The 24,009-nt window shown below is 35.7% G+C and overlaps 1 protein-coding gene and 1 pseudogene across 1 annotated transcript; both read left to right on the forward strand.

Annotated features, from left to right (window-relative positions):
- The first annotated feature begins 951 nt into the window (after positions 1–951).
- On the forward strand, positions 952–6,294 carry LOC112172157 (annotated as a pseudogene).
- Positions 6,295–20,365: 14,071 nt separating this feature from the next.
- On the forward strand, positions 20,366–23,183 carry LOC112178315 (cytokinin hydroxylase). Its single transcript, XM_024316505.2, has 4 exons — positions 20,366–20,723; positions 20,891–21,120; positions 21,284–21,898; positions 22,511–23,183. Exons 1-4 carry the CDS (start codon positions 20,432–20,434, stop codon positions 22,910–22,912), a joined length of 1,539 nt encoding a protein of 512 aa, XP_024172273.1. The 5' UTR covers positions 20,366–20,431; the 3' UTR covers positions 22,913–23,183.
- Positions 23,184–24,009: the final 826 nt, after the last annotated feature.

A 24,009-nucleotide genomic window follows, 5' to 3' on the forward strand; every position in this document is an offset into this window, starting at 1 on the left:
GAATCAAAATTACAACATTGAGAACAAAGTTACCATATTCATTTACACTATTTACATATAATTAAACAAAAATTACAACATTGACAACAAATTTGTTCAAAAACTTGTAACAAGGTCGTAAAATGTGTAATTACCATTATTAAAACTAAGATTACACAAAATATGACTCAACATTGATAACAAATTTGTTGTCACACTTATAAATGTGTGTATGAGATACGGGTATGTATTATAGAATTTTCCATATACGATATATATATATATCCAATTCTTGTTGATCACAAAGCTCATGAGTCATGAATCATGATAAGCGTGGGAAGAACAGAAGTCCAACCAAATTAAATTCCAAGAATTGGATAGTTGAACTAAGATCAAGATCATAAATAAAAGTAATGAGGTAAAACCGTAAAACCCATATGTTTCCTGTTTTTCTTGTTGTAATTGTAGATAATTAATTTATACGTGACTGTTAGTTGATGCTTTTCTTAGTTAAAGCCACGCTCGTTGTTTGTTGCGGTTTAACACTACTTTTGCTATATATGATGATCGACTTGATCTCAATCACTTGTGTCTGCAAAACGTGTCTGAAATTAATTAAGTAATCCAGCTACACACGAAGCTGGTTCAGAAGCACATAAACAATAAACCAAGGTAATGGAAGCTTTAATTTAGCCTCTTTGCGTGGTTGGAATGTTGGATCATATAACAATAGAACAAAAGATGACACCATTATTTAATCTCTTAGGCATGATTTTCTAATGTGAGAAAGTGACTATTTAACAAGTAATTCTCTGACTTCAAAATAATATAAGTTTAATGTACCAAGTTATCTAGCTACTGCAAATATAGGAGCAGCTGCCAAAGCTGCATGCTAGCTAGTGATTAATTTCTTTTATAAATACTCAGCTTCATTCTCGATCTTCTTAGTTAATTGTTTTGGAAGACACAATTAATCTTGGAGAGGCAGATATAATTATAATGGAGCACATTGCCATGTCATTGCTATATATTCTTCTTCATTCTCTACTTGTTATGCTGGTTGTTACTTTCTTGTTGGGTTTTTCGGTTTTTCCTTTCCTAACTCACAGGAGGCTCAAGAAAAATGGGTTGAGCGGTCCATCTCCAAGTTTTCCATTAGGAAATCTCAGTGAGATGATGAAGAAGAACCCTAATCAAAGATCTTCTTCGAATGGTAACATTTCCCATGATATACACTCAACTCTATTCCCCTAGCTACTTCGTACGCTAGCAGAACTTCCACGGTATGTGAAATGATCACTAGTGATCATCTTGACAATATTTTTTTTTACTGGAACTTTTTTCGGTTTTAATTGTGATTCCTGAAATGCAGGAAAGGTGTTCATATATTAATTGGTTAGGGACAGAGCCATTTTTGTATATAGCAGATCCGGTTTTACTGAAAAAAATGTCGATAGAGGTCACTGCAAAGAATTGGGGGAAACCTACTGTGTTCAAACGTGATAGGGCTCCCATGTTTGGTAATGGTCTTGTCATGTCTGAAGGTGATGAATGGGCTCTTCACCGCCATGTTATCACTCCTGCGTTTAACGACTTTAACTTTAACCCTACTAACTTGAAGGTACCCTCTCTGCCTCTCTCACCCTCCTTAATTTCCAATAATTGAGTTGAATGAGTGGAACTCGATAAGGTTATAGACATCATAGTGCTTCGACGGCCCCCGCCAAGTTTATTTTTTTATTTTTTTTTATTTTACATATATTCGTTTATGATTATATAATTTTTTTTCGCATATCTATTATAATGCCGCCACACTAGCGCAGTGGTAATATAGATGTGTTGTTGTTTGCAGCATCAAGGTTCAAAACACAGTGGCCTATTTTTTGTCATTTTTTTTTTCTTAATTAGTTTAATAGCACTTTTTTGTTTTTTTTTTGTCTTAATTAGTTTCTTTGCAATTAAACTTTTTTGTTCCTTCTTTTTCCAGCTTCTATGGAAAGAATATTTTGAAATTGAATATTAATGTACTTGCCCTTTATTTTTCAGTGGTTTCTTTTGTAGTTAAATATATTCTGTTCTTTTTTATTTTTTCAATTTCTAAGTGAAAAATTATTTTGGAATTGAACACCTTTTTTTTTTCCCTTGCATTAAAATTAATGTAGCGGTTTAATTTATATATATATATATATATATATAAATTTGTTCGATTATATGAATTTTTTTATGTGAGGCCACATTTAAATTATTTGCCTCAGGCCATCAAAATGTCAGGACCGGCACTCATACATTCTGATTCTATACTAAGTGAGTGATTCTGCCAAGTCTCACGAACAAAACAACCAATCACAAATCTTTTAGGAGATATTTTGCATGAGTTGAATACGCCACGTGATTATGTGTAATGGTAGGGTATCTGACAATTAAGCTCAATTATATATAAAACAAGCTCAATTATATTACTCTAAGGAAAATGATTTGTGGCCTCAATGAGGCCTAAGATTTATGGCCTCAATATTAGGTGTCATGCCATGTCACCTACACACATCACCTATTTGTCAAATCATGCAATGTAATTCTTGAGAAAAATACAATTTTAGCCTTCCAAAATCTAATGACTCCAAGTTATTTGGATTTTTTTTCTAAAAGAAAAAATTACTTTGTCTTTTTTTCTTTTCTTTTCATTACACTTATGCTTAGATTTAAATAACAATGTCAAGAATAGAAAAAATTTCATGTAATTCAATCAATAGATTTGCACATACATTTGATCAATAGATTTGCATAATACATGTATATGAGTTCAACCTTTGTTGCGTTTCTGTAAATTTTGAAAATATAATGTGAAAAATACATAGTTATATCATTATATATGTTCTTATGTTCATTCTCTTCTCTTTATGTAGCTAGGGTTTAAACGTTATATTTTAGTTTGTTATTTTCTGTTTGTTTATTTTCCTTATATTTAGATTGTAGATGATAATTAATGAATGCTACTAACATGAAATTTTTTTCTTACCTCTTAATTTAGACATATGTATTTTCCAAATTCAATTTATTAATGCTATTTTTTTGGATGAAATTAATCAATAAAGTTATTACCTATTTCTTGACACCTAATTCAATATATTTATGCTATTTGGAAAGAAAAATTATAGGAAAGAATTTAAATAAATGAAGAAAAATATTGGTTAAAGAATTTGTAGACATATCTCTTAAATTAATGCATAATTAATAGGTGATTTTTTTTCGTCACCTAATTAAATTCATTAATGTAATTGATTCACCCCTAACATCTAAAAGGAAATATAAAAGGGTAAAGTTGGTGTTGCAATAGTATGATGTGGCAAGATATATTATGTGAAATGGAAAATAAAATTAGTATTTGCTTACATGGCATGACACCTAGGATTTGAGGCCATAAATCTTAGGTCTCATTGAGGCCCTATATCATTGCCCATTACTCTAATAGTCTAATGTACGTCCAATCCTATGGGTGAGCTTGATGGTGGAGACTACCACAATAATGCTAGACAAGTGGACTAACCAGCTCATGAATTCCAGCACTCAAGAAATTGATGTCGAGAAATCGATCACAGAAACAGCAGGGGAGATCATCGCCAAGGCCAGCTTCGGCATTAGTTACCGAAGTGACAGCCGAGTGTTTGTAAAATTCAGGGCCATACAAATCAGCCTCTTCCAAACAAAGCGCTTTCTGGGAGTTCCATTTGGGGAATTCTTGTACCCCAAGCAAGCCCTCGAGGCCAGAAGACTTGGAAAAGAAATTAACCAACTGTTCTCACCGCTCATAGCTTCACGAAAGAATTTGATTGGGTCAGTATTGTCTCCTGCGCAGCACGACCTGCTCGGATTATTACTTAACGAGAGTGATCAACAAGCAGGCAGCTTCAGAAAGGCTTTGACGACACAGTAGCTCGTGGATGAATGCAAGGCGTTTTCTTTGCAGGGCATGAGACAATAGCATTGTCGATCACGTGGACGATGCTACTTCTGGCCACGAATCCGGAGTGGTAGAATGAATTGAGGGAAGAGATTAGAGAGGTGGTGGGAGATAAATAAATTGATGTCAATATGCTTGCTGGACTAAAGAAGGTTAAAACAATATATATGAGTTCTCATTATACTTCGCATAATGATAGATTGGTGGATCATTGATTTACATAGAAGTAGCTAGTCTACTATTTTTAACGCATCACATAAGATAGCTTCATGATTTGTTGTTTTTGACATAATTTGTGATATTTAATTTATACAGATGGGATGGATGATGAATGAGATTTTCCGATTATACCCTTCAGCACCAATTGCACAAAGATCGACAAGCTAAAGATGACATTCAAGTCAGTAAAAACCTGACAATCCCTAGTGGAACAAACGTGTGGATTGATATTGTGGCCATGCACCGGCCATGATCCAGTTTTCCAGTTCTATGGGGTGAGGACGTGCATGAGTTTAAGTCAGAGAGGTTCAAAGATGACATACATGGTGGGTGCAAGCACAAGATGGGTTTCTTGCCTTCTGGGTTTGGAGGAAGGATGTGTATTTGGTAGAAACTTGAGCTTCTTGGAGTATAAGATTGTGCTAACCCTGATTCTGTCTAGGTTTTCTTTTACCATTTCTCCTACCTATTGTCACTCTCCTTCTACTTCTACTTTGCTCTCTATGCAGTGCCGGCCCTGAGGCTAGGCGAAGCAGGCCCAAGCCTAGGGCCTCATATTGTAGGGGCCTCAAAAAAATTTATTATGTAGGCCTGCAGATAAAAAAAAAAAAAAAAATCAATCTAAACCACTTTGTGTCTTCGTACACGCAACATGGCCCTCTGTTTTCAATACTTCCATAGTTCCATTAGATTGAGACGCAAAGCAGCAGAGAGGAGATGATTTTCCTCTTTCTAAGTTCAAGTTTTTGAAGCTCTTTCTCAATCCAAGACAAAAATCCAATTGTGATTGAACATCTCATAAGGTTTCCTCGGTGGCTATCGAAAATCCAATTGTGATTGCGAGGATCAGATGAAAAAGTAAATTCAAGAGATTGAAGAGTTGATTTTATCTTCCAAAAACGCAAAAAGGTAAGATCTTTGAAGGTTTTTATTTTCAATTTTGAAGAAATTTTGGTTTTTTCGTTCTCTATTTGTGTTTTTGATGCTCTTGGCCTCTTGTATTCCATTCCTTTTCAATTTTGGTTTGAAACATGTAATTATGAAATCAGTTAATGAGCATGATGTTTTGAGCAAGCTGATGATCATGTAACTGGTCACGTAACTGACCATGTAACTGACCAAGTAACTGTAACTGGTCATGTAACTGGTCACGTAACTGACCATGTCACTGACCAAGTAACTGTAACTGGCCATGTAACTGGTCACGTAACTGACCAAGTAACTGTAACTGGTCATGTAACTGGTCACGTAACTGACCATGTCACTGACCAAGTAACTGTGAGCACACTCTTGTATTACAAGATCATAGCTGTGAGTTTCTTCAAATTGAACAACTTTGTACCTACCACTTGATTTATCCAACTTAATGATATCTAAGCAGATTATAGCAAAGAGAATCCAAGCAGAGAAGCCGTTGTTTTGGGTGTGACATGTTTATATAGTTTATTGAACTTCATCTTTTTCTTTTTTTCTAAACCAGGTTTGAGCAATTTAAGACTTTTGAAGAGAATTTTGGGCTTTTGTTTGATTTGGACAAGTTAAGGTCTGCAGATAGAGATAGTTTGAAGAGTTTTTGTGCTAACCTTACAAATTTATTGAAGCATGGCGAGATTTCTGATCTTAATGAAGATGATCTATATCATGACTTACAAATGTTGAGTGAAGATTTACCCAATGAAACAAAAAGAGCTATTGATGTGTTGAATTATATAAAAGAAGTTGATGGCTGTTATCCAAATGCTTGGATTGCTTATAGGATTTTGCTAACTATACCAGTCACAGTTGCCTCTGCAGAAAGAAGTTTTTCAAAGTTGAAATTGATCAAATCTTACCTTCGGTCTACTATGTCACAAGAGAGATTGAGTGGTTTGGCTATGATATCTATTGAAAAAGATATTGTTGGAAAACTTGATTATGTAAATTTGATTAGTACATTTGCATCTAAAAATGCAAGACGAGTCATATTTCAGTGATACTTTGAAATTGGGATATTGTTTTCTTTTGTAATGTTTGAGCATTTATTTTGGGGCCTCAAATTTTTTCCGGCCTTGAGCCTCTAAACTCACAGGGCCGGCCCTGTCTCTATGAGGCCATCTTATGGCCTGCCTCTGGTAATCCAGCCCTTGGATCGCAGATGACCAAGTGACTACCAATAAAGACTGTGCCAACTTTTTTTCAGTTTTTTGTTTTTATAAGCATATATAACAACGCGAGTTTAGATAACGTAGAAAGCAGGATATGCTATGAAAGTGAAAACTGGTACTGATAGAAAAGATCGTTGCCAAATCTACTCTTAGAAATTTCAATTAAAAAAAGAAGAAGATTGAACATTAATCTTTTAACACAAGAAAGATCGATAACCACATGCTTAAGACTTTTAACTACTAAATAGCATCCCAAATATCCAACTAGCTGCAGCACATAATTTCCATTTCATGATGTACAACTTCGGAGCCTATCTAGCTCAGAATTATTGAATCTGTTACACAAATAAAATATGTACGTTGCTTCTCAGGTATGATAATAATTAAGTACATAAGCATATTAGAAATTAAGTAGTTCTAAAGCTGTGTTCCTGACCACAAGAGACCTATAGAATATAGTTCAGGCCAAAAGGTCGATCGATATCTCTATAGTGTTGAGAATGTGTATAAATATAATTCTCACATTGGAAAAATATTACTTTATTTATGGGTTTATAAGGGTTTTGACCACTCCATCCATTGCCAATTGGTTTTGGATGTGAACCCCAGATTACTTTATCATGATATCAGAGCGGGTTACCCATGTGTTTGGTTTCAGCGATGGCCACACGTGCTCACCTTCACCCAATATAACTTGTCCACGTGTATGACTTGAGAAATCACCACACGTGCGGGGGCGTGTTGAGAATGTGTATAAATATAACTCTCTCATTGGAAAAATATAACTTTGCTTATAGGTTTATAAGGGGATGTCCAAATGATGTCCTTGATGGAGTCTCAGAGGATCTCTCTAATCATAGTCAGTAATGGGTATAATTTTGCGAAAACTTCTCATCGGTTATAGGATGGCGCGGTGAGTTGCATGCTTTCCACTTGTTCAAACATTTGATCTTGTATACTCAAGCACCCTCAACATACCGAGCCCTCGATCACGTTGCAGAATTTTAAGTTTGTCGATAACTTATTTGAACTTATTGTGTTTCGATCTCCAGCTGTTACAGAAACTCCTTGCGTCCTATATATACTCCTATTATTCTCGATCTGGTGTGGTTGGATCCATCCTCATTGTCACTTGCTCGCCTGAATCTTCATTTGAGAGACTGAGAAACTACCATTATTGAAGAAAAGTACGCAGCACTACTAGAAAAACCCCCATCCGTGTGAAATCATAGTATTCCACACAGAAATCCGTGTGAATAGGCCAATACACACGGTACAGTGACGGATTATATATCTGTACGTATTACTGGCGTTGCTAATGCTACTTACACACAGAGTTATCTGTCCATGTGAATATTTAAATCACAACTCTATCAATTATTTCACAAAAATAAAAAATAATCGGTGTGTACGAAATATATTTATTAAACTTTATTAAATTATTTACATATTTATTTTTTGGTTCCTCAAGTTTTTGTCTTTTTTCATCCCCAATACCACCGTATCAATACCACCAATCCATGGGGCAAGAAGAGTTCAATTACAACTTGTGCTTCTGGATATCATATCTTCATAAACGCGACCCAATCCATTCATCTGAGCTGCGAACATTCAATATAAGCCACTACTCCTACTTCTCACCATTTACACAAATTTTCACTGCAGTAAGGAGGAAGACACATATCAAAAATCATAAATTTAAAATTTGATTAGCAAGCAGGAACTGAAAGCTATTATCCATATAAATTCACATAGAAAGAGATAGCTGAGTTGCTCAGATCTACAATATGAAGGCTCTGGAGGGCTATAAGCATCCCAACACCACTTCTTCTATCTTAAGGAGGTCACAGAACCCAGAAAACTCTATTGCCAAGCCTGTCGCGAGTTCAAAGTGTTGGATCCAAAGGGTTATGGCTTGAGGCGGAAGACCCATACTGATTTGAATCCAAATTGGAGGATATTGGAAGAGAAATGGGTCGAGAGTTCCTATTAAAACCAGCAAAATTAGATAGATCTACGAGAAATTGTAAAGAGAAGAAATTGAAATACCCATGCCTTACCTGGGGATTTGACATCTTGAAAAACATATATGAGCTTTGTAATCGGCGATAGAAAAGCAAATTGGAGCAAAAGGGTTTCAGTTTCAGTTAATGAAGTGAGAACCCAAATCGAGATTGTGAAGAAGAAGCAATAAATCTAGTCGGCAATGAATCGTGTTCGCAAAGGGTAGCAACGTCAGCGGGAGGAGAGGCTTGCTCATCGGCGGTGGCGGAATCGGAAGCAGCTTCTGGGCTTGGATTGCTCCCTCCAATTAATGCCAGATTAGTCAGAGAGAGATTAGAAGAGATGGATTTTGAGAAAGAACTTCGAAGAGAGAGAGATCTGTGTTTGAAGAGGACATTGGACTTATCGAAAATGCTTCACACAGATATCTGTGTGAAACAAAATGTTTCCCAGAGATAATTCCCAAATATAATACGTTTATTAAATTTATTTATTTTTATTTTATTTTAAAATAAACATTCACACGGATGTCCGTGTATACAATTAAATAATAAATTTTGATACCTATGGAAAATCTAAAAAAGTAGACGAATTAAATTTTCACACAGACATCTGTGTGAGTTTCTGACACGTATGTGTTGGAGAGGAAAGATCCCACATTGGAAAAGTGACAAATAAAATATAACTTATAAGCGGGTGGATCTCACCAAATTGTATCGAGACCTTTTGTGATTAAAACCCAACACCTATCAGGTCGTTAAGTTGGGACAGTATCGGTACAATGGTGAGCCACGGGCCACGCTTGTCGCTGTTTAACATGGTATCAAAGCGGGTCTCTCTCCAATTGCGTCTCCAATTGTCATGGGCCCGAATTTTGGTTCCTTATATTGCCATCGGAAAATTCCGATTGGATTGTTATCAAGTGTCCGATGTAGGCCTTGGATTGTTATATTGGCCACGTCTCCAATATGAGACTTGTGTCCCAATTTCTAATGTGGGAATTGGATTGTTAATTAATTTCACGTGCAGACCTAGAGCTAGGTTGCACGTGAGGTGGCGTGTTGGAGAGGAAAGATCCCACATTGGAAAAGTGACAAATAAAATATAACTTATAAGTGGGTGGATCTCACCAAATTGTACCGAGACATTTTGTGATTAAAACCCAACACCTATTGGGTGGTTAAGTTGGGACAGTATCGGTACAATGGCGGGCCACGGGCCACGCTTGTCGCTGTTTAACAGTATGCACACAGAAGTCTGTGTAGTATCAGAATTCATACGGAAGTCTGTGTGTAAATTTTCGCAGCCCCACTTTTAGAATATATTTCACACGGATCTCTGTGTGAATGTTGTTTTCATACAAAAATCTGTGTGTATTGCCGGTTTACTCATACAGAATCTTATCTGTGTGAATATTCGTGTGAATGTTATCTGTGTGCATTTAGGAGTTTTTCTAGTAGTGCAGAAAGATATAATTGAGTCAGCCTTAACTAGCCAGCTACGGCTGCATACATAATATTGTATAATAAACGTGTAAAATATTGTGGGCGTGGGTTTTATATACAATTCATACACATGGAAATAATGTTTTTCATGAGCAAATATATATATGTATGGGTCCAAATGTCCATCTAGGAATTAATGTCGTGCTACAAATTATACACCCCCACTGCAAACAAGCACAAAAGAACTCCAACTATTTTGTTACTTTTCCTAGCCTTTTGAAGGTAATGTACTCTAAAGGGATGTGCCATTGAAAAAAAAGAAAAGAAAAAAAAAGAGGATATTATGCCCTAATTCCGAGGTCCCTTCATAAAATTATTAACATCCAATTGTAGGACGCCGATCTCAAAAATTTCTTCAAAATATTAATTTTCAAGATCATGAATTTTACCTAATATTGTAAGTTATAGCACATGGTTTTTGGTCAAAATCTCATACTCTTAATTTCTCTCCAAAATTTTTGCATAAGTAAATAATAATTTTTAAATAATTATAGAACTGACGAACCTTAAAAATCTTAACCCAATTTTTTTTTAACAATTTTTCAAAGTTGTAAAGCCGGAAAAACATTAGAAAAAATTAAGTCGAGATTTTTTTAAGGTCCATCACTTGGAGTAGCTCTTAAAAGTCATGTTTTATAAATGTTGAGATTACGATATAGGGTTTAACATGTTTCAACATAACTATGAGTGTTTTCAATTCTTTAAAATTATCTTTTAGATTAACTTGACCACGCACTTTAATAATTCTAATCAGAATCTCATATTAAAAAGATAACTTTTTAATTCTTATGCGTTATATTTCACGTTGTCATTTCTCAACCTAGAGGCGTGAGCCACTCACTAAAGAAAAAGCATTATAATGATTGATTGGGTACTTGAAGCCTATTAGGTGTTGCTCGATTCGATTCTAAACACAAACCGGGATTTTTGGGAAGAAATTGTTAGGTGGTCCTGGACCACCACCTGGCACAGCTGACATGGTGGTCTAGACTAATGGAAAAATGACACGTGTATAGCATTAGTAAGAGGAATTAAACGGTTTGTGACATTGTTAACTCCGTCTCTCCTGTAACTGATGGCAATGCATCGCAACCTTGATCGAACGTCTTGATCGAATCTGCCCCGTCGCCTTCCACCCTGGAAATCCAAAACCTCACCAGAAAAAAAAATTGAAATTTTGCCCAAAAGAAAATTTCTGATTTTTCTAAACTCAAATCCACTGATGACTGCTGAAATTCCCCGAATTCAGCTCCAGAGAGTAATCGGAATCCTTTGGAAGATTCAGCTGCTCAGAAATTGCGCCGCAGCGAAACTCGACCTCCAGTGGTCGCAATCGGAACAACGCCGAATTGAACAGAGAGAGTGTGGGGCGCGAGAGTTTGAAAAATCCAGGGTTGGAAATGTGAGGAGGAGGAAAGCGAGAGTCTTTGGAAGATTAGAGAGAAGAAGGTTGAGAGGAAGGGGAGAGAGAGGCGCCTCTTTTTGGTTCTTCTTCTTCTTCTTCCTTGGCTCTCTCTTCCCTCTCCCTTCCAGGCTTTTGAATTTCAATTTTGGGAATATTGGACGGTAGATTTGGGGTGGGGAGATGATCCGAAGGGGAAGAGATTGAAGAGATCTAATATCCAAATCGAAATAGGCAATAAAGGTGGCCCGATCGAGCTGATATTTTAGCAAATCAACCTTTGCTGCATTGGGAAGGGCGAATTGGGAAGAAGTGATATATGGTGCTCTAGGAATCTGTTCATTTGAGTGTGAAGGAAATCAGCGCCCCCACCCCTCTTTACAGATAGGTTCATATTTAAATAAACTGGTATATGGATCTTTGATCTCATATAATCAAGAAAATTATTGATCAATTCGAACAAAATTAAATTATTTAATCGTGAAGTTCATGTTCATTCATAGATCTAAACTATAAACAACCTGTAAGGCTATAAAGACTATACTGAGCTATGAATTTCAAACTTCAGAAATTAATCGTTTCAATGATTAATTGTGTTGCCCAGAGATTAATGAAAAAGAGAAAATATTGAAGAAGAAGATATTTCTACTCTTGTTTGGTTTAAACGTAGAAGAAGATGAGTAGTTTGTTGGGCAACTCTCCCAAACGACGTTATTCCTTCTGTTAGCTGATATGGTTAACATTTTAACTACAGTCCACATGTCTTAAAGTTATTGGTTTAAATCACAATGTCAGCAGTGGCAGGTGGTGGTCCATAACCTTAGATTCCTGTCCTTCAAAATAAGAATTAACAAACTTGATCTAAACTCAACAACACTGTACTTAAAAAGCACTGTGCATGATAAAATGCAACTAGTATTTATCGATATGTTTAATTAATCAAACAACATTTTCAATTTTTAAACAGTATTTATAACTATTGGTGCATGCATAATATTCAACGACTTTTATCATTCTTCCCCGTGAAAAAGTGCAGGTAAATTCGGACACGGCTTCTCTACCACTGAAAGTATAGGTGAAAAAAAAAAAAAACTAAGATCAACGTTTGCAATGACTAATGCATGTCTCTGGTGCATCTCGACTCCAATACGACAGCTACTCGATTTCCAATTTGACGAAGGCAGCCCTAAAGCCTATATTTTCTGTTAAAGTAGTTTTTAAATTTCTATTGCCTTTGCCTTTTGCTCAGCACTTGATCGTTTGTAGACTTCTAGCTTGGCAGCAACTCACTGTAATATTGCTCGTCTCGTCCGGAAAGAACACATTACGCCGGATTAATTTCTGACGCAACGCTTCGTAAGATACACGAATACAATTAAACTGAATCTCTTAATCCTGGTTAAGTAATTCTCTTCATTCGAAAAACTAGGGTTAATTCTCAAAACAATAAAAGGTCTCTATACCTGGTTGATCTCAAAGAATACCATTTTTTATTTTTTTTGATAAGTCAAAGAATACAAAGCCAGTCATCAAGTCTTAGTGCAATTTTACCATTTGGTATTGATCATCAGAGATAAAAGAATTAATTTGTAAGTTTTTTAGATAGAGAAGTGAATTTCACACTCCATGTTTTCTTTTTGGATTATGTATTTTAACATCACAGTTTTACAATTCACACTATAAAATGACAAAACTTAAGATACTAAAAAAGTAAACATGGAGTGTGGATTAACTCAAAGTTAGTGACTGATGCCGTCAATGGAGCCATCAAACCCTCTGGAGACTCATCAAGATTATGCATGATATCAGAACCCTTGCTATATTTTTCTTTAATATCACTTTTAAACATATTTTTAGGGAAGAAAAGTTTGTAGCATATGTCATTGTTAACTTAGGGCACAATCGTAATGTTAGTGCTTTATGGACTAATATGGTTCCTAGAGAAACCTCGAATGCCTTGCTATTTGACACTATAAATTGTGGTTGCCTTGGGAGCTTTCAGATTTAATTAAGGGTGCGGCAAATACCACCATATTATTTTCTTTATTCACCCTACATTTGATTTTTAACACCAAAAGTTTCAATATTACCCTTAAATAAAAAAATAATTACAAGTAAATAAACAAGACAACATAAACCGCTAGTACAGATCGTATACCAATCCATATTTGCAGCATTGCACAAATATTATGGTCTCTCTCTCTCTCTCTCTCTCTCTCTCTCTCTCTCTCTCTCTCTCTCTCTCTCTCTCTCTCTCTCTCTCTCTCTCTCTCTCTCTCCACTTTTTCTTCTAATATTGTTAGTCGGTTCATCATAGAGCACATGCACTTTGTTGACCTGGGTTGGAGCTAATCAAGATGCACAAAAGGCTTGATGAAAAACAAAATCAAAGTGAACTGAGATTGAAAGACAAAGAGAGAAAATTCGTGGATGGAAAGAAATTCCATCAAATCAAGAGCTCATTGTACGTTAAAGGCAGAGGCAGCTAGTAATTTGGGTTGCACAGCGGGAGGTGCAGTGGCCTAGTACACTGCAAATGTTCTTGAGTTTTATTTTTTGTTTTTATTTTATAAAATTTCTTAATCACAAGGTTAGTATTGGAATATTTTTTTTATGTAGGGTGAAGAGAGTAGATGGTAGGGTGACAATAGCCGCACCATTTAATTAATAGTCTTTTTGTATAAAAAATAATAATAATGAAGTGTGAATTGTAAAATAAGAAGTATGAATTTCAATTCCCTCTAAATGTTGTTATAAAACTTGGCCATTTTTTATAATATAATACTTGAAAAATGCTTTTCAAGGAATTTCTAGCCGTCTATAGAAAATCTGAGTTTTTGACTATTGTCATCATCAAGTAATCGAAAAGTAAAAGAACGATTATGACTAATGTGATTCTTTAATTCAAGTTGACAAGCTCTAAATATAAAGGTCTAATATTGAGTATGAGAATTGACAATTGTCAGTGAGTGCGGCTCCTTGTGGCTTAAACAAAGAAAAACTATCATACTTTTAGAGTTTTAGTCAAGGGGCACCAAATAAAAAAAAGTAAATAAGTTTTAAAAATCCAACACAGTGAATTCCAAAGTCCAAACTATACAAACTGCCTCGTTGATGTTGTTGACTTGCGAGTTGAGAAAGATAGTGATATATTAAGTGTCAAAAAGTAGACAATTAGTAAGTTTTCTACGTCATTATATAAGAAAAGAAGTTGACATTTCTACTCAATCTATCAAGCAATTGACGACATTAGATTGAAAATTTTCGTTTGATGACGTGTTCATATGCCCACAAAGAAGAATTAATTGAGTAATTTGCTATACGATCTTTTTAATTCTCTATAGTACATGAATACACTATTCACAATTAAACTTTTTTTTTTGGTTACACTATTCACAATTAAACTTTGTTGACCTTTTCATAAAAGAAGAAGGTGATTTTACATCTGCAAAAGTACTTTGTCGTGCCATATAAAAATTCACAATCATTGATAAGAAAACATTGTTTTTACTTATGTAAAAGTTATTTCCCCCAACTTTTGCCTTATATATAATATGCATCTGTTGATTTAAAGAGCGCATCGTCAATGTAGACTTCACAAATTAATAAGAGACAGGACGGGCATGCCGTGTAAGATTTAGGTTTCTGAATTCTTAGAAAAGTACGTATATGTGTGATTCTGTATTACATGACGATTTACGAAGAAAAAACAGATAGATGTTATTTTTCTTACTTTGTTTTTCATTATAATCTATTTGCAATTGATGGAGGAATAAAGTGCTCTCTCGTAGCTCCAGCCTCCAGGCCTCCAGCCCAGTAACTAACATTTATAGATCGGTCGGTTGGCAGTTGATGCACAGACAGCTAGCGACCCAAAGTGTGTTGATTTGCAATTTCCGGATATATTTTGTAAAAAAACTTAGTTGTCAATACAGTGAATTGAGTTCTTATAATCAATTGAGCAAGTAGTTTTGATTGAAAACGTGTTCTTTTTTTTTTTAAAAAAAAAAAAAATTCAACGTTCCCTTGTTGGCATATGCAACACACAGGAAGGAGCATGCAGAATAGACAGTTTGGTAAAAATAAAGATACAAAAGCCCTCTGCATGCACTAATTAGTTAATATCGTTTAATTAAGTTAATAAATTAGTCATCTGTGTTTGTATCTCATATAAAGCCGTGGCGAATAATCAACATCATGATTTCCTAATGTTGAAAGCGGACCAACAATAAAAAATTTGACAAAAAGAATGAAAAGTAATATTTGAATCTTGACCAAATAAACCAATTGCCACAAAGGATGGAGTTTTCATGGCAGAATTAGCCTAATTAATTAATTAATATTGAAGACATCTTTGATTTTACCAAGTCTATATAGAGTACCCAAACCTACAAAAACATCAAGTTTCTCAAAAAAAAAAAAAAGAAGAAGAAGAAGAAGATGCTTTCATATTAACTAACCTAATTCTGACACACACACACATATAGACATGCACACACTTGCTAATTGCTATTTGGTTAAGCTTTAAAGGTTTCAACTTCTTATTCAAATTGCAGGCAGACAGAGTTTAAAGCTAAATGTTTCAACTTTCAACCATGGTTTGCCTTGTATTAATAGAAATTATATAATTGGAAAATTCTAGAATGGAACTTTCATGAGAATGTAGAATGTGCAGTGCAAGTCCATTACATATATATGTCTATATTTATAGTCTTTTGATTATGTATAATTACGTATGTATGTACATAGTTATTAAACAAATTATGATGATTAGCAAAGAACATTAATAAAGGAAATCATCATTTTGGATGGAAAAATTACGTACTTTTTCTTTTGTTTGGGCGGAACATCTTGTATTTTTTAACTAAGGTAGTGTACTCGTCACTCGTCTGTGTCACTGAATGTGTGATGTCAAAGAATTTATCATTGCATCAAGATGTACACAATGATTCTATCTCTATGAAAGAGATGTTATCTTATTTGCTAACAAATTGTTAAGGATATTAATTTAAGGATTAAATTTTGCTTACTACCTTATACTTTTAAGTGTTCATCAGTTCAGTCCCTGCATTTCTAATTTAATCATAAAAGTCCTTGCACTCTCCAATTTCATCAAATTAATCCAATCCGTCACTATTCCGTCAATTTTAGCTGTTAAAATGCTGATGTAGGACATTCTCACAGAGAAAATTCTCAAACTACCCATCGGTAGGCAGTTCGCCGATGCGTTAGTGTTATGAATGCAGATGAGTAGTTTGAAAATTTTGCCCGAAAATTGACAAAGTGGTGACGGATTGGATTGATTTGATGAAATTAGATAGTGTAAAGACTTTTCTGATTAAATTATAAGTGCACGGACTGAATTGAAGAACCCTTGAAGCTACAAGGTAGTAAGCAGAATTTAGTCCTTAATTTAAAGATATTGAATTGTTTATCTTCAAAGTTTAAATAAAGAATGATGATTAATCACCACCAATCATTAGTGATCCATTGATCTGTGATGAGATATTGATGAGGAGATACCAGCCAGCTGGATATTAAACATGACCAAGAAGTAATCACCATACTTACTAGAGTAGTAGAGTAGTAGAGTTTGTTAAGGCTCCTCGGGCGGAACAGTGTTGAGGACCGCGGGGATCCCCCACCCCCCCCCCCCCCCCCCCCCCCCCCCCCCCCCCCCCCGGTTTCTAGTAGATCAGTTAGAAGTCATGCATGTAATAGGTAAATAGGGCATATAAAACATTTAATTTCCATTGATCCGCTCAAAAAAAAAAAACATCACGCTTAGCCCACTCACAATGAATTTCATAGACGTTGGCTGGTTGGCCCCCATGAGTCTAATAGAAAGAAATATAGCAAACTAACCTGGTTGGTTATTTTCTTCAATAATATTATGAGTGAAATATATTTGGTTTTTAGTTTGTGTAAATGAGAAGGGTTAGAATGAAAACTTTATTGATTTGAAAATGAAAAAAGTATAGTTTTCAGGTTTTCAATAACAATAGTACCTTGCGCCAAAAAAAAAAAATACTAAAGTAGATGACTCGATGTTATATGTTTAAACTTATTTTTTACGTCGTGACCTCTCCTAAATAATAAATCCTAGTTCCGCCCTATACCACACCTCACAAAACTCTTTAATTAAGCTAGTAACTAGAATTGCATATATGCACGTCCGGCTTAAGGTGCTTAAAGGTTTAATTAAGTGACCCTTATTTTGTGATAGTGGTTATTAGTGCATTAATTAAGACATTATGCTAAACTACACGGTCATCGTTAATACGGTGGTTAACAAAGCCACAATCTATTTCAGCAATTGCAATCATATAAGGGCATCTCCAACCCTTTAGTCAAAAACCGAAGTCATTTGGAAAATTTGACACCCCTAGTGTCATTACTATTCATTCATATTTTGCATCGCCAACTCCCTTTAGTCAAAAGTCATAGCTATTTCATAATTTTAATTATTTAACTACAATATGAATTTATATATCATACATAATAATCTTATATAATATATTGTTGTTTAATTTTTTTTTATAAAATTTTATTTTATGTTTTCAAGTTTTTCTCACTTAAAACTACATTACTTTATTATTAGCCGTTAAATTTAATTCTTCGCATTTTTTTGACTGTCAGATTAGAAATTAAGTAATTATATATTTATTTTTTAATTTTTTGTATCAATTAATCTTGGCATTCCATTTTGAATCGAATTTATAAGGAGTGAATCAGAGCCGCTCATTTTGAATAGTGAAGGGTGGGGCCCAGCCTTCTTCCCCTAAGCCATTTTGGCTTTCTACCTTCATTCCTTGGTCATTTTGACTCAATGTATGACTCAAAAGCCATTTTAACACCTTTTTAATTTGGATGGAGATGGTGAAAAAAAACCCCTTAGTCATTTTGGCTTTTGACTCCATGTAATGGCTGCTAAATTGCTATGTCAAAATTTTTACGGCACTTCTATTTAAAGGGATACTTTTTCTTTTTTATTAAGATTGAAGATAGAAGAGCAACAATCTCCGTCTCTCCTTTATTTCAAAAGAAAGAAAAAGAAACACATTGGGGGGGGGGGGACGTAAAGGGATACTTAATAATGAAGGGGAGGGATTCTTCTGTCCCCAAAAACCCTGTGCCAACCCTGTCTCCACACTCTGATTGGCTTAGAATGATTAAACAATGAAAGAAAAATTAAGATAAGGATTTTTTAATCATTCTAAGCCAATCAAAATGTGGAGACAGGGTTGGCACATGGCTTTTGGGACAGAAGATTTCCTTCCATAATGAAGTGGAGATTACACAATAAAACAATAATGCTAATTTAACACCACATGTTTATTTTCATTCGTGTACACACACATATATATATGCTTCCTGCTTCCAATGCAACATCAAAACCTGCGTCTACAAAATTAGTATTTCTAACACTTACATATGTAACTCTAAAGTTTGATTTTAAACTACTCGATCATTAGGCCTCCCGTGCGCTCTTCTATTTTCTTGAAACTCAATGAAACATAAAACATCTCAATACAAACTTAAAGGGGTGTGATTATGGACATGTATTTTGAAGGCATGCATTGACCCTAGCCTTTACCGTATCCCAGATTAAGCTGCAAGGAATATTTTAGATCACGAAACTCTCCTGCATGGCCGGGTAGCGCCATTAGAGATAAGAGAGAGGGTCGTAGTTGACTCGTTAAAATTTGGCTCTATGTAAGAAATAATGATACTTATATATATATATATATATTTTGAGGGTAGGTTAAATTTGCAGAGTTGATTAATAACATTAAGAGCAATTCAAACCTGACCCGTCGACCGTTATGGCTATACATCGAGTCTGGTCCTGTGGAATCTTCCATCGATATGTAGTATGAGTTCTAACAAAGAAATGCAAAGAAACTTTGATAAGCATACCTTTCCTTTGTCAAGCCCTGGACTTGGGGGTTACTCCATAGTCCATACATTGAGGGTCGATCAATGAGCATGTAAATTTACATTTGTACACACTTAATCTGGATAAAATTCTTCATGTGAAACTTCTATATGCTTCAAATCCATACAACTTTCAGAAAGAAAAAGAAAAAGTCTATGCAACTTTAGGTAGGGAAAGCCAGCTCCTTCGTCAACTTTTCATGCAGTGGTTAAGATTTCTGATTATATTTTAAGTCAAAGCAGCTGCCTTAAACGAAGAGATGGTCCTTTTTTTTTTTTCGTATTATTTATTTTATCAAAACGAAGGATGTATGCATTATTAATTTCTTATATGCATATATTGTTTTAGAAACTATAATTTTAAGAAAGTTAATGTATTTATATTTATTTAAGCATTTTGATTATGTGACGGACGATAATCAATTTCATACCTGTAGTGATTAAATTGAGATATTTATACTAAATCATGAAATTCTCTACTTTTGGATCTAGATTCACAAGGATTGAGTATTTCATTTGTATTCACATACACATAACTGGCTGAGATTTCCGAAATTAGCTAGGGATGATAAATACACCATGTATTGTTGTAGTATGCATGAGGGGATATGTAGGACGCAATACCGGTACTCAGTTCATATGATTCTGCTAGTCAATCTGAACCTCTTAACTACCAAACAAGATGAATCTATTTAACTCCATATATAAAACATAAATCCATTTGTTGTGAATCAACTACTGAATGGCAGAATTCTAGAAATTGATTTTCAAGTTCCTCGATTTGTACGTGGGTGTTGACTCTCCTCCGTCCAACACTCCAACCGCTCTACGGACAGTGGGTCCATCGAGGTCCACACCTCCACCGGCAAGTAGGCTACTGTATATTTCTCAGCTGCAATGATTTCTTATCTGATCTAAACAGTGGTCGGAGATAGAGCAGCCGCAAATTGATGATTCATCAGTGACAAAACTGGGAAGAAAAAGTAATTATTATAGCAATGGTTTCAAATTGTTGAAAGTCCCTATTCAATTCAAAAGCCGAGGCGCACCACTAACTAATTAAAGGAAGCCACGTCATTAGAAGTCTTGGTCAAACTGCGGACAAGTTGGTAATCAGTCTTCAACATTCTTCACCGTGTGTTTTCTCCCCCTCCTACTACCCGACCTTTTCTATAAATACTCGTTTAATTCTATTCTTGTACTCACAAACACATACGCAGCTGAAGCCTGGGTTCTCTCACTTCTTCTAATTAGTGCGTACGTGTTGAAATATTAGAAAGATATGGAGTTCATCGGGTTCTTAACAATGGCAGTCTTCATCGTCGTCGTTCTGTACTTACTCTGCAGATTGTTACTTTCTTGCTGGGTTTTTCCTGTCCTGACTTACAGGAAGCTTAAGAAAAATGGGTTAACTGGTCCGACTCCTAGTTTTCCTTTGGGAAATCTTAGCGAGATGAAGAAGAAGACTAGCCAAAGCTCTACTTCTTCTTCATTTGGGCCATCTTCAAATAGTATAACCCATGACATACACTCAACTCTCTTTCCCTACTTTGCTCGCTGGCAGAAAGCCTACGGTAAAAACTGACCTTAGAATTTTTTTTACCTCCATATATAAACTTAATCAATAGATTATGTGTTCTCTAAAATTCATTTCATGCATGCTTAAATGTAAGAATGTACTTATGCAGCACATATATAGTTGTTACATGTTAATTAATATGTGTTTGTTATCGTGGTGCAGGAAAAATGTTCGTTTACTGGTTGGGCACAGAGCCATTCCTATACGTAGCAGATGCAGCCTTACTGAAAAAATTGTCTTCGGAGGTCACCGCAAAGAATTGGGGCAAACCGGCTGTGTTTAGACGCGATAGAGCTCCCATGTTTGGTAATGGCCTTGTCATGTCCGAAGGGGATGATTGGGTCCGTCACCGCCATGTTATCACTCCAGCATTTAATCCTACTAACTTGAAGGTACTTATATCTCTTTCTAGACTTAATGAAGCTTTTTTGATTGAGTTATACAACAATTTAGTTAAAGCATGATAATTGCTCCAAAGTACGTACATAGAAAATGTGCAAGGTTTCTTTTTTATGTAATGCCTAGCTCAATTATATTCTATACGACTATGTACAGGCAATGGCTAGTTTGATGGTGGAGACCGCAACAACAATGCTAGACAACTGGGCTACTCAGATCAACACTTCCGGCATCCAAGAAATTGACGTTGAGGATTCAATCACGGCAACAGCTGGGGAGATCATCGCCAAGACGAGCTTCGGTATTAGTCACCACAGTGGTAGCCTAGTGTTCGAAAAATTAAGAGCACTACAAATGACCCTCTTCAAGACGACCCGTTTTGTGGGAGTTCCTTTTGGCAAATTCATATATCCCATGAAAACCCTCGAGGCAGGAAGACTCGGGGAAGAAATCAACCAGCTCTTTTTATCGATCATCGCTGCACGAAAGAAATCGATTAGATCAGAATCCCCGCAACACGACCTTCTCGGGATGCTACTCAAAGAGAGCGATAAACCGGGCAACTTCTCGAAGTCTCTGACCACACAGGAACTGGTGGACGAGTGCAAGACATTTTTCTTCGGCGGTCACGAGACAACGGCATTGGCGATCACATGGACGATGCTACTTCTAGCTACCCATACAGATTGGCAAGAACAATTGAGGGCAGAGATTAAGGAAGTTGTGGGAGATAAAGAAATTGATGTCAATAACCTTGCTGGACTAAAGAAGGTAATAACTCGATGCAACCACGTTGGATCATATCATGCATGTGTTTGTGTTATAAACTTATACTGGTATGGTGCTACTTATCTTCTATATAGATAAAGTCTATAGTGTCTAGCTATCACAATAAAATGGAGAAGAAAGCACATGTGGATCCATGGCCGTGCATGGTCTTCACGTGTCTTTTGTTTAGGGTTTAGTTAATTAGTTGCATGGTCTCCATGGTTCATGGTTGAAACGAATTCAATTAGTTAAATTAAGTAGTTGCATGTAAATGGAGGCCGTCAAACAATGGGTACGTGTTTATGAACAGGCCCTTTCAACTTTGGTCATGTCCCTATCGAATTTTATTTGGTCATGTCCTATTCTCCAGCTCGGGTTTGGTCAATGGTCAAACAACAGTGGTAAAATATTAGGCGCGTTCCCATACATTAGTCATGTTAATTAATTTATTAGGCTTCTAATTCCTGAAGGAATAACATGTCAGCGTCACAAACAATAACAAAGTAGCACTTTTTAGATGCCACTGGGAAGTTTCTTAATCTGATTAGAAAGACCTTGTTTCTATATTAGTATGTTAAGCTGTTGTTAATTAATATTATGTTTTGCTTAATGCAGATGGGATGGGTGATGAATGAGGTTCTCCGATTATACCCTTCAGCACCAAATGCGCAGAGGCAAGCAAAAGATGACATTCAAGTGAGTGAAGACCTAACAATCCCTAAAGGAACCAACATGTGGATCGACACTGTGGGTATGCACCATGACCCTGAGCTATGGGGTGAGGATGTGCACGAGTTCAAGCCGGAGAGGTTCAAGATGGGTTACTTGCCATTCGGGTTTGGAGGAAGGATGTGCATTGGTAGGAACTTGACCTTTTTGGAGTACAAGATTGTGCTGACCCTAATTCTGTCTAGGTTTTCTTTTACTGTTTCCCCGACTTATACTCATGCTCCTTCTATTGCGCTCTCTCTGAGGCCTTGCAATGGCTTGCCTCTAGTTCTCCAGCCCCTTAACTAGCTACAATGACAGATGTCAGCAATTCAAGTCCGCTTATCTCTAACTAGTGAACTTAGCGGATACTAAGAAGTTAGCTAGCTGGGCCCTGAACTATGTGCCTTGGCACATATTTCAGGGATGTAATGTGTATCGCTTCTGTTGTGTATTAGGACTGTAAAGGGCATATTTCTGGGCTACAAAGTAAAAGCCTAGAGGGGCTTTTAATTTTTCCTAGTTGCTTAATAATATTCGTTAATTTATTATTAATAAAATTCACTTGTTAATCGATGAATCTTAGTACTATACTATTCATACCTTCTTCGGAAAAGGTTTCAATGGCGATGTTTATCGTAAATTACTTTTTCGATTGGTGCCGGCTCTTTACCCGTTGAGGGGAGAGTTGTGCACTGCCGAGATGGCTTCGGCGGCAAATCTCTTAGGAGTGAGAAGCGTTCCCTCCAATTGGCGGTGTGGCCGTGTGGAGTACCTGCATCCGTCAAATCTCTCATCTCATGAATCTGATCTTCGATCTACTTTAGGCTGGTGGTGGGTAGAAGGTTTGTCCTCTGTTTTGGAAGCGATGGATCCTCGTTCTGCCTTAGCACATCTCTCGGGTTTTTTAGGGTTAAGGATAACCTACATCAGTTTGTAGTTTTGTTTTTTTTTTTAATTCCAAGAAGTGAGCTTCAACTTTGTAACCAAACAACCATTCTGACAACTTATGGTTCGCTCTATCTTTTATTTTTAGGTTAACGTTCTTACGTTAAGTTTTAGATGTTCATGATGCCCTTATTAATAATTGTAACCACCGTCTATGAGTTCAGTGTAAGATATGTTTTAGTCAAAAAAAAAAAAACTGTCCCTACCTGTGGCTAAAAATCAATAAGACAAGGCACGCTCACGAATGTATCAAGAAAGAACATTTGCTTTAAGGAAAGAATCTTTTGCAATCTTTGTTTCTATGTAATTGTAAAACTACATAGAAACATGGCATATTATAAACTGCTGAAGTAAATTTGAAAAAAAAAAATTTGGTATATCAAATGAAGCATATATAGAGGAATCACAAAAAGAAGACTCACCTAGGTCATAGAAAACCAAAAAAGCGATATATTGAA

Source organism: Rosa chinensis, chromosome 1 (genome assembly GCF_002994745.2).
Source record: "Rosa chinensis cultivar Old Blush chromosome 1, RchiOBHm-V2, whole genome shotgun sequence".
Lineage (NCBI taxonomy): Eukaryota > Viridiplantae > Streptophyta > Magnoliopsida > Rosales > Rosaceae > Rosa > Rosa chinensis.